Source organism: Lineus longissimus, chromosome 9 (assembly GCF_910592395.1).
Source record: "Lineus longissimus chromosome 9, tnLinLong1.2, whole genome shotgun sequence".
NCBI classification, from domain to species: domain Eukaryota; kingdom Metazoa; phylum Nemertea; class Pilidiophora; order Heteronemertea; family Lineidae; genus Lineus; species Lineus longissimus.
The window spans coordinates 3,761,654-3,776,922 of record NC_088316.1 but is presented as its reverse complement, the minus strand read 5'-3'; the positions used below and the strand labels follow the sequence as shown (position 1 = coordinate 3,776,922).

Here is a 15,269-nt window from a genome sequence, read left to right as displayed (position 1 = left end):
TAAATTAAAGTGAAATTCAATTTGTCATTAACTGAAGAGAAAAGATTGACATACGGCCAAATGTTCTGGGTGAGAAGATTTCACAAGAGCTTCTGACACTGTTTGGAAAAAGAATGAAAGTGCACATCGGTAGTTTTTTGTCCACCCTTCTCATATAATAATCCCAATTGGTGCCTAAACATAGTTGCATGTTAAAAACGCTCATCCTGCTTTGGATGGAGGAGGAGTACTCCCTGGAGATTAATGCCTCCAACAAATGTCAAGATCAAGTGCTGAAGAAGAAGTTTATTCTGATCACACACACACTTCTGAGAAGCTTGGTTTCTCGCAATATTTTACTTGATCGGAATTTCATTAGTCGCTCTGCTGAAAATTCGGAAAACCAATCCAGCTGTTTGTGTCCAAACACGTCACTAATCAGCCTCATTAAGTTTTCTATTGGAACTGTTTCAGTCGCATCACCATGGTCCAAATCATTCAGACAGAAAAATATGCGTCACCCGTCAGCCGGTGTTTTTGAAATATCCGTTGAAAGGAAACTGATTGACAGGGAACTTGTTGGCTCATGGCGTGACGTGGCATTCTGATTTTATTAAACCCTGTTCAACAAAGTTGAATTGGGGGCATTATGTTCTTGGTTGGTTTCAATCACACTAACCAGAGCAATTTTCTAGCTATCACGATGACATTTTATGATCAGGGTATCCACCCAAATACCTCGGATAGGATTGCTTTTTGGCATGTTTCAAACTACAGTTTGGCCTATAGGTAGCGCTTTGTGAAAAAAACTAAACTTGATGAGCTGAGAAACAGCTTGGTTGGTTTAAACCAACTTCAAGCCAGTCTACATAATCAAACATTTGAATATTTGTCAGAAATCAAATGAAACAGCCAGGAACCATTGACATGTTTATTTATCAAAATCTTTCACCAAGTTTTTTGGCAGATTGTGAAGTGTTTCCACCAATAATATTTTCGCATCTTTTATTTTTTGAATTGAGATTACTTGTGAAAACCGCGAAAATAAAATTCCCGTGAAATTGTGTCAGTTTACGGTATTAATAAGCTTGTCAGTTGATAAATATGGCAATTCTTCAAAAGGTAGGAAAATTTCCCTGGCGACTGGGTTTATGAATTAATCACTGCGCGGCTGCTTCAGCAAATTACAATTTACCACGGTGCGTAGCATCAGAATGAAGATACATTTTGAAATTTCACGGCCGACATGAGTTGGCTTAATCTTACACAGAGGTAAAAATTAATTATTTATTGGTTTGATTGATTATTAATCAAGTTTTCTTTAAAAACATTTATAAGGTAGGGAAGTTGGCCTAATTTCTTCTCATGTTTGAATTAATTTCGTTTAACTGAAATCTTTGAAAATTGTGTCTAGCTATCGCGGAGTACTTCATTATGCGATAGAACAGACATCAATGTTTTAACCCCTTCTAGCCTGACAACACAAAGTAGTTTTTGTGTTGGACAGAATGACAGATTTCAAATGAATGACAGCTTTAAAGACTTGTGATTGAAGTGAACATCCGCACCTGTCACTCCTGCCATCATCTATTCGGAATCCCGGTCCGTGCACATCTCATATGATGGAGAGGATTCTCTTCGACATTGTAGGTTTCCTTCGGGGTCTCCTGTTTCCTTCTTCATTTCATTTCAAATCACCCAATATCCATTGCAGAGCTAATAGCGTCCTTGTTGACGCTCAGCTCTCAACTCAATTTGTTACTGCTCTGCACGCAGAAATAATTACTATTTCTGTTAAAATATGAATCCCTGCGATGCTGGAATTAATTACTTTGCCTGTTAGAGGCATTACAGTTTGTTTGATGTACATGTTACTGTATTGAGTTCTGAACATTAATTTTCCAAAATGGCTTCGTTTTATATCATCGACACGTTGCGTTGCACCAAAAAAACATTTGTATTGGCCTTGAAGTTCAGTGCTATCTGGAGTGCATATTCAGGACACCTCTCTATTAAGGACAGCATTTGTCAGTCACAAGGTTGTATGTGATAGAGAGGTTCTACTACATTCCTATTCCATCCCGGAGCTTGATTTATCTCTTAAATCTCGATCTTGAAGACAGTGATAAGAACACCAGCCCCAGACATGTTATAAGTACAGTGGAACCTCCCTTAGCAGACACCTCTCTATTAAGGACAACCTCTCCATAAAGGACACCAGTTTTGGTCCCAAATGGGTTGTTTCCATTCACCTTCACCTCTCTAAGCAGGACACCTCTCGATTAAGGGTAGCAGTTGTCAGTCCTGTGGGTGTCCTTAATAGGGAGGTTCTACTGTATTCATATAATGGATTCTCTTGCCAAGTCTGGCAAACAGCGATAAGACTAAGGAATATGTATGTAGCCATGTTTCTTGTTTAGCGACACAGGATAGAATTGGTGATGTGACTTAACTCTTCGAACACCGGACACAAAAATGCTGGTTTTCCCCTGTGCACCAGGATTGTGAGATTTCCTTCCTTGTTCAAATAAACGAAAAATTTGAAGGCACCACTACTTTTTTATTTCCCTCTCCTGAACAGTAAAGGAAATTGACACTACGACTCTTTTAGACGTAAACATGAACCTGGCCTCGCACCTTTGACTTCCCGTTCACGAAGTGGACACCTTGACCACTAGGCCACTTGAATTGGGTGGGTGTATTTACCGGTCAGGGCAATATGTTCGCAGATAAATGCTCTTGCACATGAGTCAATAAAGTATGTTTTCGCAGGGATCAATGATCGCTAGCTCAGGAGAGAAAGAATGAAAGGCCATGCTTGAGAGAAAGTCTTGGAAACAACTACATATACCAGACAAATTTCGGCCCGATGGAAATCAGTAAATTTGTTCCGCCATATTTTCCTCCATCATTGTCCCTGCATGTTTCATACTTCTGAAGCAGTTCCTCTATTAAACTGATTTTCATTCTGCGAAGCCTCGTTTTTGCGGTGTATAAAGATGTTTTGTGGTTTTCGCAGCACTTTATAGTTGCGAACACATATTTACATTGTATACGGTATTTTGGATTTTAGGAATCTACATTATGAGTATAACGGACAATTAATTGTAGCTGCAGACATCAAATTTGTTTGCAGTCAAGTGGTGTAAACACCAAATCTGCCTCCCAACATCTGAATTACATTCCTTTGATCTAACCATTTTCTCGATTCTCTCATTCCAGTCATGTGACCCGCATAACGACCATCGATGATCCTAGGGACGAGGGTGAGAACGTTGAGACGCCACAGCCGCGGGAAGTCGAGCTAACCCGAGATCCTCAACTAGGCTTCGGATTTGTTGCCGGAAGTGAAAAGCCGGTCATTGTCCGTTTTGTCACAGAAAGTAAGATTTTTTTAGTGACTCATTATTTTGGTATGATTTGTTCAAGTATAAACTCTAGTTTTACCGATCTTAAACTGGTTGATTAAGTGGTACAAAATCAAAACAGATGTTAAAGGGGGACTTTAGGCAGGAGCAGAGGGGCTAATTTGACCATCTTTAGATGACTAATATACACAGTAAGAGCCCTGGGTCATGTCAGATGCAGCACTAAGTATATTCCTCGCACTAGCGTGAATAATTTCGATGTACTGTGAGATGTGAGAGACCCCTATTGACGACTTCGGGTAACTTTATCTTGCTGCTGCCTATATTGTCCCTTTAAGCTGGCACATGACATTTTGACCAACTTGGTGCCACCAGCACATATTCTAGCATATTTAAACATGTTGAATTGGCATTGAATAACCTGAAGTGTAGCTTGAATGGAATATTCAGAACCGATCCTAGATCGGTGCCATCAGAGTCATAGTGTGCTCAGGTTTTGGTCTGAATTTTCACTCTTCCCAAGTGGTCAACTGAGGACTACCAGCTCGGTATTGATTCCTTGAACAACAGTTTCCCAACTTTATTGAGAAACTTTCTCATCTCCCAGGACAGGCCAGCTCGGCAAGTTGGACGGCGAGTCTGATTCTCGGCAAGCTGGAAAATTGATTATCCAGGGTGATTATGTGACAAACGAATGACACCATTCATTCTCGCCTGAAAAAAAATTGGCAATGTTGCAATATCTGCAGGCTAATTAGCCATTTTTGACGAGCCAATTGGTAAAAATTACGCGGGATAGTGTTCTCAAAAGCCGAGATTTGTTTCGAGTAGGATGCGACATGACTATGCCATTAATGCAAGACAGCTTGTATTATCGAGATTTTTGTTACGAAAGTTGTAGCGTTGCGATAGCTGGCGGATAATTTACGTTTTTATGACTCAGAGACGTGATAAGATGATGCGAGGCAGTTTTCTCAAAGCGTTTGATTCGTTTGTAGTACGATGGGCTGCAGATTTGGAAAAAGGAAATCACTTGGGTTATATTAGGAGCAATTCACTATCAGATTTTTGAAAAGCGTTTTCTGCTGGAATGTTATTCTGGGTCCCCTCCTCTCTCTCCTTCACCATAAGCCAACAATCGTTTTATTCACTTTGAACAAAAAACCTGCGCAGTTGAGAATTTTTTGAGCTGCACTGGCTAGGGCCTCGAAAACCCACAACCCCCTCCCCTAGTCCAGGTAACCTCGACCCCATCCACCGCGCAACAGAGGGTCGAGGAAGCTTCCCCAAATCGAGTTCATGACGAGTGAATTGCCGTCAAGTACAAGTCTCTGTGATGAGTGAATGGAGGAGACTGGTGAAAGAGTCTAACGACCCCCAGGTCAAAAGTCAGATGCCCTTCCACCGTGCCACTGCCCTCCTGTTGTCATCCGTTGCCTAGGTTAGCTCTGCTTGACCCTCCAGGGATACACATCATTGCATAAATGGGATCACTGAGAAGGGATAGGCTAGCAATTTATGTCAACACTATCATATCATCGAATACAAACCGAACTTCATATCTCTAAGCCCACAACCAACCACCCGACATATCTCCGAATGTTTTACCTTCAATCGATCATAACATACCCAGAAGCTGGTTGTGCACCAACCGTGGGGCCGAGTGGTGTCATCCTTTAATCACAATATGCCGACTGTAAGATAAGGGTGATCGAGTGTGATAGATCCGTCCTCGTCGGCCCGATGAAATCTAGGAAACATGGAGGGTGGATTTACAGCAATCATGCCAGCTTGTCTGCTTATTATTTTTTTGTTCTGTAGCTATTTGGAATGTTTGTATATATTGCAAACTGCCAAATTTTCCGGCCTCCTAATATGAGATTCGTAAAAATTTAGAAATATTTTAGAAATTTTTACTTCAGCAGAATATAAAATTTCCTCGTTTTTCCCATCAAGTAATAAATTTTCATGATTTTTTCGATGAAAATGAAATGCTTGCGAAATTATTGCAGCTCAGAGTAGACTAAGTTCCTGTACTACCAGTGGTGGGTTCAGAAATTTTAGAAAGAGATGGGAAGCGCAGCCCCATCCAGGGCCTAGATGATCTGCTCTTAGGAGTGAGGGCAGTAACTTCATCGGCTCATCCTCCAGAAAAATGTTGAGTTTTCTGGGCATCTGAGAGCTAAAATTAGAAGAAGTCATTGACTTCTTGGGAGGGGTGCCCGGAAAAATCGTTATTCCCAAAGAAAAAGGGGGCACTTGCCTTATCTGCCCCCTTAATCCACCACTTCCTACTACACCATGTTAACTTTACAAGCATTCATCACTGGATGACAATTTTGTCTTACTCGTGAACATAACAGTTCCCTAAAATGACTGGACTATTTCTCACTGCAGACACAGCGCAGCAAGGCCTCGCCCTATACCATTGGCAAGTTGCAATGTTTACTCTACAGACATTCAGCCATTCGTAATGTTTTGAATAGCAATGCATCGACAGGATGATATATCGTTTGATCCAAATAGGCTCGTCTTAGTTAATTAGCTCGTTAGGCTTTTCATCATGGGATATTCCCATGATCCAATCATCGGAACTGCGTTAGTGTGGGTACTGGGTTGCTTATCAAGTAGTGGGTTGTGTTTTTGGAGTGACGTGGGCACGACTGTCAGACTGAGGTTCAGATTTTAATCTGAGAATGAGAATGACGTGATGTTTTTTCCACACGAGTCTATCGATATTGAAGGGAATCTCCTGTAGCAGACCCAGACATACCAATACACGCAACCTTGAAAGACACACGAGTCTACCAATATTGAAGGGAATCTCCTGTAGCAGACCCAGACATACCAATACACGCAACCTTGAAAGACACACGAGTCTACCAATATTGAAGGGAATCTCCTGTAGCAGACCCACACATACCAATACACGCAACCTTGAAAGACACACGAGTCTACCAATATTGAAGGGAATCTCTTGTAGCAGACCCATACATACCAATACACGCAACCTTGAAAGACACACGAGTCTACCAATATTGAAGGGAATCTCCTGTAGCAGACCCAGACATACCAATACAAGCAACCTTGAAAGACACAAGAGTCTACCAATATTGAAGGGAATCTCTTGTAGCAGACCCATACATACCAATACACGCAACCTTGAAAGACACACGAGTCTACCAATATTGAAGGGAATCTCTTGTAGCAGACTTAGACATACCAATACACATAACCTTGAAAGACACACGAGTCTACCAATATTGAAAGGAATCTCTTGTAGCAGACTTAGACATACCAATACACATAACCTTGAAAGACACACGAGTCTACCAATATTGAAGGGAATCTCTTGTAGCAGACTTAGACATACCAATACACATAACCTTGAAAGACACACGAGTCTACCAATATTGAAGGGAATCTCTTGTAGCAGACCCAGACATACCAATACACGCAACCTTGAAAGACACACGAGTCTACCAATATTGAAGGGAATCTCTTGTAGCAGACCCAGACATACCAATACACGCAACCTTGAAAGACACACGAGTCTACCAATATTGAAGGGAATCTCTTGTAGCAGACCCAGACATACCAATACACGCAACCTTGAAAGACACACGAGTCTACCAATATTGAAGGGAATCTCTTGTAGCAGACACAGACATACCAATACACGCAACCTTGAAAGACACACGAGTCTACCAATATTGAAGGGAATCTCCTGTAGCAGACCCAATCATACCAATACACGCAACCTTGAAAGACACACGAGTCTACCAATATTGAAGGGAATCTCCTGTAGCAGACCCAGACATACCAATACAAGCAACCTTGAAAGACACAAGAGTCTACCAATATTGAAGGGAATCTCCTGTAGCAGACCCAGACATACCAATACACACAACCTTGAAAGACACAAGAGTCTACCAATAGTGAAGGGAATCTCTTGTAGCAGACCCACACATACCAATACACGCAACCTTGAAAGACACACGAGTCTACCAATAGTGAAGGGAATCTCTTGTAGCAGACCCACACATACCAATACACGCAACCTTGAAAGACACACGAGTCTACCAATAGTGAAGGGAATCTCTTGTAGCAGACCCACACATACCAATACACGCAACCTTGAAAGACACACGAGTCTACCAATATTGAAGGGAATCTCCTGTAGCAGACCCAGACATACCAATACACGCAACCTTGAAAGACACACAAGTCTACCAATATTGAAGGGAATCTCTTGTAGCAGACCCTGACATACCAATACACGCAACCTTGAAAGACACACGAGTCTACCAATATTGAAGGGAATCTCTTGTAGCAGACCCACACATACCAATACACATAACCTTGAAAGACACACAAGTCTACCAATATTGAAGGGAATCTCCTGTAGCAGACCCGGACATACCAATACACGCAACCTTGAAAGACACACGAGTCTACCAATAGTGAAGGGAATCTCCTGTAGCAGACCTAGACATACCATTACATGTAACCTTGAAACACACACGAATGTACCAATATTAAAGGTTACATGTAGCAGATGCAGACATACCAATCACGAGTCTACCATAATTGAAGGGAACCCTGATCCCATGTTTGTACGTTTCTAGGAGGCTCATTAGGCAAAGCTGTCTTGTTGGAAATTTGATGAAACTGAACTAACAAGGTTTATTTTGTTGTTAATCTGATTCGACAGCTGAACATACTTGTTGGGAATATCAAATTTACTTTGATTAGAGTGAAGTGGAGTGCGGCCCTTAAAGGGTCCCCTTGTTCTTTCTTTGTTAAATTGATAGCATGCGTGCAAGAACCCAGTAACCAATACTGTGGTTATTTTGAGGACATTATTTAAAGGGGTACGCCATTGGTATTTACAAGCAGGTCAGGAAAATAGAAATGCAGTTATACACAATGCTGTAGTGTAGTTATCATGCATGCAAATTTGCTGAAACTTGGTATGATAGTATTTGTAAATCAGTGTACACAGCAGCAATGTTAAAACCTGAAGCAATTTGTCATGAAAAATACAGATGCTTTGAATAATTTGAAGTTTTATTCGAAATAGTGAAGATCATTTTGGCATAGGTGACTTTAAGATAAAGTTTTAGAATGCCTGTCAAAGTGGCAATGCCTTTCGTTATAGCAAAGATCATTTTTGCACATGTGACTTTATAAAGCTTGACTGAGTGCCTTTCAAAGTTGTGTCACACCGAACGCGGGGACTACTTTGGTAGTATTAGTATTGTCTCTTGGGTTGTATATTGTCATCGACTCCCATCAACGGCCTGAAACCTGAGTCGATTGAATTTGAATCAACCTCCCTTGAGAATTCCACAAGGGAAAGTCCTCCAGTAACCTTTACGTGATTCTTCCTACATACTCTATCCACTGACCTAAGATATTTGTGATATTTCTGAAGAACATTCTGATACAACATTTCTATAGACAAACCAAGAATGTGAGCAAATGTGAAACTTGAATCCAAATGCCAACACCCTTACACGGAGACTGTGAGAGTTGGCAATTTTTGTCTTTTGACAGCTGAAATATTTTGCTGAAAGAAATTTTTGCAGAATATCTTCTTTCCATTATAATGACACTGCTGTGTCAGCGCCAGATACAGTTTTTGACAGATTCACGATAATTGAAACACTACACCTATGTGTACATTATTGTAGTATTTTCTAATGACAAACTCAGTGCACACATGCTCTAAATTTACATGCAGTGGTTGGGGAAAATTGATACACACACCAGCTGTATTAAGTCAGACATTGTGGGGCATATAGTGTGCTTTATGACTGACTATTGGTGTCACCTCCTGAAAAAAACCCAGAAAATAGATATAGTTGAACCAACAGTAAATGTATGTGAACAAATGGCATACCCCTTTAAAACAAAACACCTCAATAACTGGAGAAAAATCCAGCTGCCTTGACTGGGTTCCAAAATCCAGTTGCCTTGATTGGAATTTGAGCCAAGTCAACGCAGCCTGATTTTTCATCTTTCAATCTTTCTCTGTATGAGCCAGCATTAGCGACTTGTATTTGCCGTCAAATATTGTCAACAGATCTCTTGGGTGGTTGGTTGTCATTGCCTCCCTCTGACGTCCTGAAACATGAGGCGATCTCATCTATTTGGTGATGGATCAAATTTAGAACCAGCTTCCCCAGAGAGCGCTTCAAATTCACGATAAACGATTGCATTCGATATTTCGTCTTTTGTCACTAATTCATATCAGAACTTTAAAAATCCAACAGTGGTATAAATGTTAATGTGTTTCTAAAATTAAAGTTGTAGAGAAATCTTTTTACAGGAAAGTTCTGAAAAACTTCATTGTTAATGTAAAAGTACTTTGATATAAGAAACCAAACTTTAACTTTTTTATGTAAAGTGATTCCATTTTGGGTTTGGTATTGATTTCTCTCAAAAAATATCCTGATAATGGCTGTGAAAATAATGTTTCTACAAGGAATTTAATGAGGATGTTTTCGGGAAAGATATGAAAGATTCAGATCGTCTACTCTAACTTTACCACAACTAACTTCAACAAAATACTCGTGTTTCTTCCAAATTGGCCGGACAAGCGTGTTAAGCGTGGTCATTGCGGAGTTGGATGTTGATTGCAGCTTTCTGCAATTGCAGATTCTAGTCAATAGCAGAAGAGCAATTATCATCGCATGCAATTTAAATCGCTCAATTATGGATCGTGCTAGACGTGATTGGTCTTGCTTTTATTGTTTCACCTCGTTAGCTGTGTTTCTTGTATAAAATTCGACCCCCTTATGAGCCCTGAAAGTTGCACAAATGACTGTGCCCCCCCTAGCCGATTCATTGGGCCATTACACCATTAGATATTAGTATTTTTCAAAGATTTTTCTGTTACTTGAGCTGTTCTGGCCTCTCGGGCACTCTTATCAGAGTTCTAAATAAACCAGACTACAATCACACTGGTGATGTTAGGGAGAGATGGCCATAAACTCTCTTGAGTTGAAAAATGTAAATTTTCCAAAATAGCCAATTCAAGACCTATTCGTTTATCTGTTTGGCAAAATGACCACATTTATCTCCTGCAGGCCATGTCCATAGTCATTATGAGACCCGCGGGGGTGTTTGGAATTGATAGGCGACCATTCGATGCCATTTTCCTTGTCACATGGTAAAATATGGCTGGACACTTGGGCATGAGTGATTCAGCGCAGTTTGACTTGACAGAAGACAGTCTGGCAATGATTCTGGGTAGATGGATGGTGAACCGACTGGTGGTTTTGTGACACAAGTTTAGTTTAAGAGGGCATTCCTCAACTTGCATCACCCCCCCCCCTGCAGGCACACCAAATGGAGAAATTCCTCAAACTATCTCCTCTTCCTTATATAGCAACAGATAACCAAATGCCCATCTGACAAGTCGATCATATCGAACATACCAAATCATGCCTAATGTTTCCCTGGGGGACCGGCAACTGATGGCCCTATTATATGCATCAATGTCGCCTTGCTGTGGGCGCAATCGACTAAAGAAAGGCTGTCCCAAGGAATAGACAGCTACTTGATAAATTATGCCATTGAAACCAAGAAGGAAAATATCTGACCATCATTGGTAATATTAGAAATGACACTGATATCCATTACTGCATTTGATCAATACAGAAGGACTTGTCTCATTTTTCATCAGCGCCGATCTGCACTTTGAAATGTTATTATCCAGGGAGTATTCCTCCACCAGGGCAGGATGAGTGTTTTTACATGCCACTACGGTTTGGGGCCAATTGGGTTAAATGGCCTTGAAACTCGGTCTCTGGCGAGAGGTAGAGTCTATTGCAAGATTGGGTGTCCTGCTCAAGACAACAAAGATGAAAAAGCAGTGATCCTTCCAAGAGTCGAACCAATGATCTCTTGACTATGCGCCCCGCGCTCTAACCACTATGCCACTGGTCTCCCAGCAGAATACGACAAGATTTGTGTACATATTGGTTGCAGTTTGAACACTGCTGCGTGCAATCTTTCTTTAATGGAAGCCACCATGACGGATATGACTACAAGGGACATTTCGAGGAAGTCGTTATGAACAACCGGAACGATGGTGATATGATAGGAACACTTTATTATGGGATGTTCCACGGGAAAATAAATGGCCTTCTAGAATCATCGATAAAATCATTTCTTCCTTAATGGCCTACAGTACTCTGTACGTTCAAAAATTCAAAATTGAACATGACTTGGAAAATTCATGACTGAAAAGTATGAGTCCAATTGTATTGAAATGATTGATATGCACCAAAAAATTGGCCTAAGTTGCATTGGTGCTACTGGGTCTCTATAGTAACCCACTAAAAACACATAACTGTAGATAGTTTCCCTGACTTGTATTTTTCGATTTCACCCAAAAGATGGACACATTCAGATTTTGATTCAAGAATGAGAACTAGAACAAGGTGGCATTTTGCAGACAAATATTGTGTTGATTGTTGTCAGAAATGCCATGAACAGGTATGTTTGTATTGTCTGGTATGTCTCGAAACAATAATAGAAAACAATGAACTTGACTTGATGACGTCAATAAGAGGAAAAAATCACGTCGTTCTCGGATCAAAATCTGAACGGCTCTGTTTGGTGAACGCGAGACTAGGAATCTGGCTGTCTCTTTCGAAACATGAATTATTAAAAGACGTCGTAACGTTGTCTGGATCTCCCGGTGATTGATGCCCTACGCAGGATGCATTTCCTGTCGGGGTCCCTCAGGAAGCTCACTCAATATGCCACAAGATAGACGAGATACACCGCCTCACGTTACAGGTTGTTGAATGGGGCAGATGATAATACTGGGAGCCCGTGGGATAAGCTTCTAGGGGCGCACGACTGGTGGGGCATTGAAATCGACAAAGAGCGAGATTTGAGACTTTTAAAAGGTTGGGGAAAGCTACCAAGGGCGCAGGAATGGTAAGGCATTGAAATCGACAATAGAATGCGATTTGAGACTTTTAAAAGGTTAACTTCGTACTTGATTTCGTAAAACCTTTTCCTTTTATATTGAGGTGATCAAATCTCGTTTGCTGAATGTAAATTTCAGCTTTTCCAACAGGAAGTTCAAGCTAAGGAATGGCTGTTCTGATAACAGAGAAGCCAATATATAAATGCTGATGGTGCTCAAATGGCGAGGCATTGAAATTGACAATAGCATGGGATTTTAGACTTTTATAAAATTGATGTTTGGTTTTGTTTGTTTTTTATTAGTTGAGCATGTACTCCAGAATTGCCCACTCTGAGAGATTGGCCACATGGCCATACAGTGTATCATTGGAGACCAAGCTCTGGGGATCGAGGGAGGATCAAGAGACATAGGCCTGGTTTATAAGAGACATAGGCCTGGTTGTGTTGAATAGCCATAGATAGTAAATCAAACGCTAAGAAGAAGAAGATAAGTCGAGCACTCGAGTAATAAAAAATCAATTCAGAAATAAAAAAAGATGATGGCCTTTCCAAGCCACTGTACAATTGACCGGAGATCAACCCTTGAAGCATCGAGGGTCAGCGGAGTTGAGTGCGTAACAGTGCCACCATACTGCTGGAGGAGTTTGGCAACTCGGGTAGATTTTTCACTTCAGTTGGGAACCCTGGTTCCGAGTCGACTTGTGAAACCTAACTGTCTTTTGATGATCACAGAGGGTGGTGACTTCGGTGAAGAACATCGGCAGAGGAAGGTCAAACATCAAAGAAGAACCTTGATCCTTGGACCAGCGACCTTCTTGTCTCGTCCCTGGCATTAACTTTGACATTTTTGTCAGGAAGGGGATCAGGTGGTGTGTCTTGGTTTTATGTCGAAGAAGGATGACATGGGGAGAATCAATAGACCTTTGTTACGAAGGTTGTTGTGTGGCCGTATTAGGCTTGAAGTTTGAGAAGCATCCGCAGATCAAATTTCTGTCTTTCGTGTCCATGGGCTGGGTCGTATGAAATTTTGCCAGTGCGAGTTTCAGAAGAATATCGGCAAGGTTAGGCAATGCAAATTTGATTTCATGGTTCTTGTCACCACTTTCAGGAATTAGGTGAGAATTGGAATTAGTTCATCGACCATGAAATGAAAAATTGGTGAGGCATTTGAAAATTTTCGTCACTGGGTTTAAATCTCACTCCCATTGCCAACACTTTTAAGTGTGTTTTTCCATTGCACTGCTGGCCCTTTTCACCTGGTTCACGCTTCCATTCGTTTTAACTCCCCTGTTATCACTGCCAGTTTCAATTCTTTACCCTTTTAGCTGCCATTGAACCCATCGAAATAAAAATGTCCGATTGCCAATTCTTATTTCCCGGTACCATTCTCGTATTTCATTCTTTGCAGGTGGTCCTAGCGAAGAAAAGCTCCTTCCCGGTGATCAGATCTGCGAGATAAATGGCGAGGATGTGAAAAAGGCACCGCGGGAATACGTGATTGATCTCATACGGTGAGTTGACATCATTTTGAAAGGACCGATTCCACAGCTTTGGACCCCGCAGAGGCAAAACTGCACTTGGCTCCAGTGGGTATTTGGTTATCAAAATTACCTGCTAGTGCTGCTGGTTGGGGGCTGAGGAATCAACAAAAGAGGCCAGCCAAACCAGCGGTTAATTTTACCTGTTGTTCTGCTGCCAAGGCAACGAAAGTGGGAAAAGTGGAATTGGTTTTTAACCCTTCACTACATGCACAATTTCACACTCGTGTCGCATAATTTTTTATATTTGATATTTCTAGGGTGGCCCGCACCTTGACTGTCTGAAAAGATGACAATTATTTACCCTCTGTGGCTTCATCTGTCAGATGAACTAGAAATTTACATGAATTTTGCAATCTTCCTGTTTGTATAATTGATGAATGACATTGTTTACTTAGAAATTTGTTGTCTCATCGTTCATAATTTGCGATGTGCTTTCTTGCGATAGCACTTCACATCTTAATTAAACTTTATTGAAATTCTGATCGGTTCTGATTGGTTAAATCAGGCTGTCAGCTTCGTAATTTGATGAAAATTAAGATAACAGAACTGAAGTGGGGAAACTGATGAATATCTTAGGGATTGCTGTCAAAATGTATTAGGATAGTGCAATGAGTAATGGTTTGATAGTCTGGTGTTAATCCATGCCTCAGACGAGCTGGTCTGATAATATAGGAATGTTGACATGTTTGGAATGTTGATATGTTTGGAATGTTAATGGGTTTTGAATGTTGATGTGTTTGTCGAAATGTTAATGTGTTTGGAATGTTGATGTGTTTGTTGAAATGTTGATGTGTTTGGAATGTTGATGTGTTTGTTGGAGTGTTGACATGTTTGAGGGAATATTGACGTGTTTTAAATGTGGATGTGTTTGTTGGAATGTTGATGTGTTTGTTGGAATGTTGATGTGTTTGTTGGAATGTTTGAATGTTGATGTGTTTGTTGGAATGTTAATGTGTTTGTTGGAATGTTGATGTGTTTGTTGGAATGTTGACATGTTTGAGGGAATGTTGACATGTTTTAAATGTTGATGTGTTTGGAATGTTGATGTGTTTGTTGGAATGCTGACATGTTTGTTGGAATGCTGACATGTTCGTTGGAATGTTGACATGTTCGTTGGAATGTTGGCATGTTTCTTCAGTATGATCCATAGTATGTTTGACACTTTGTGGCTGGTTAACTCGCACATAAAAATGTTTCACGAAACCGCCAAATAAAATTGGCACAACTTATTTTCTGGGTTTACATGCAGAAATCGCATATTGGTGAATTGGCTGGTCATCTCCATACCGATGCAATGACATCGGGCATTATTACGATCAAGGCTCCCAAGCCACTCCTGACAACTCAAATTATGGCCTGGTCGACTGATTCTGTATCATATCATTCCCATGAAGACATCAGTGTCATCCAGATGATGCCTATCGTAGCATTT

At 40.8% G+C, this 15,269-nt stretch overlaps 1 protein-coding gene across 3 annotated transcripts in view; it reads left to right on the top strand.

Moving 5' to 3' along the window:
- LOC135493223 (uncharacterized) overlaps positions 1-15,269 on the top strand; it is a 210,670-nt gene that overhangs the window by 164,652 nt on the left and 30,749 nt on the right. For all 3 annotated transcript variants that reach the window (XM_064780333.1, XM_064780332.1, XM_064780334.1), the window contains 2 exons: positions 3,202-3,362; positions 13,705-13,807. In XM_064780333.1, the coding sequence (XP_064636403.1) occupies positions 3,202-3,362; positions 13,705-13,807 (264 nt within the window). The remainder of the gene's footprint in view (positions 1-3,201; positions 3,363-13,704; positions 13,808-15,269) is intronic.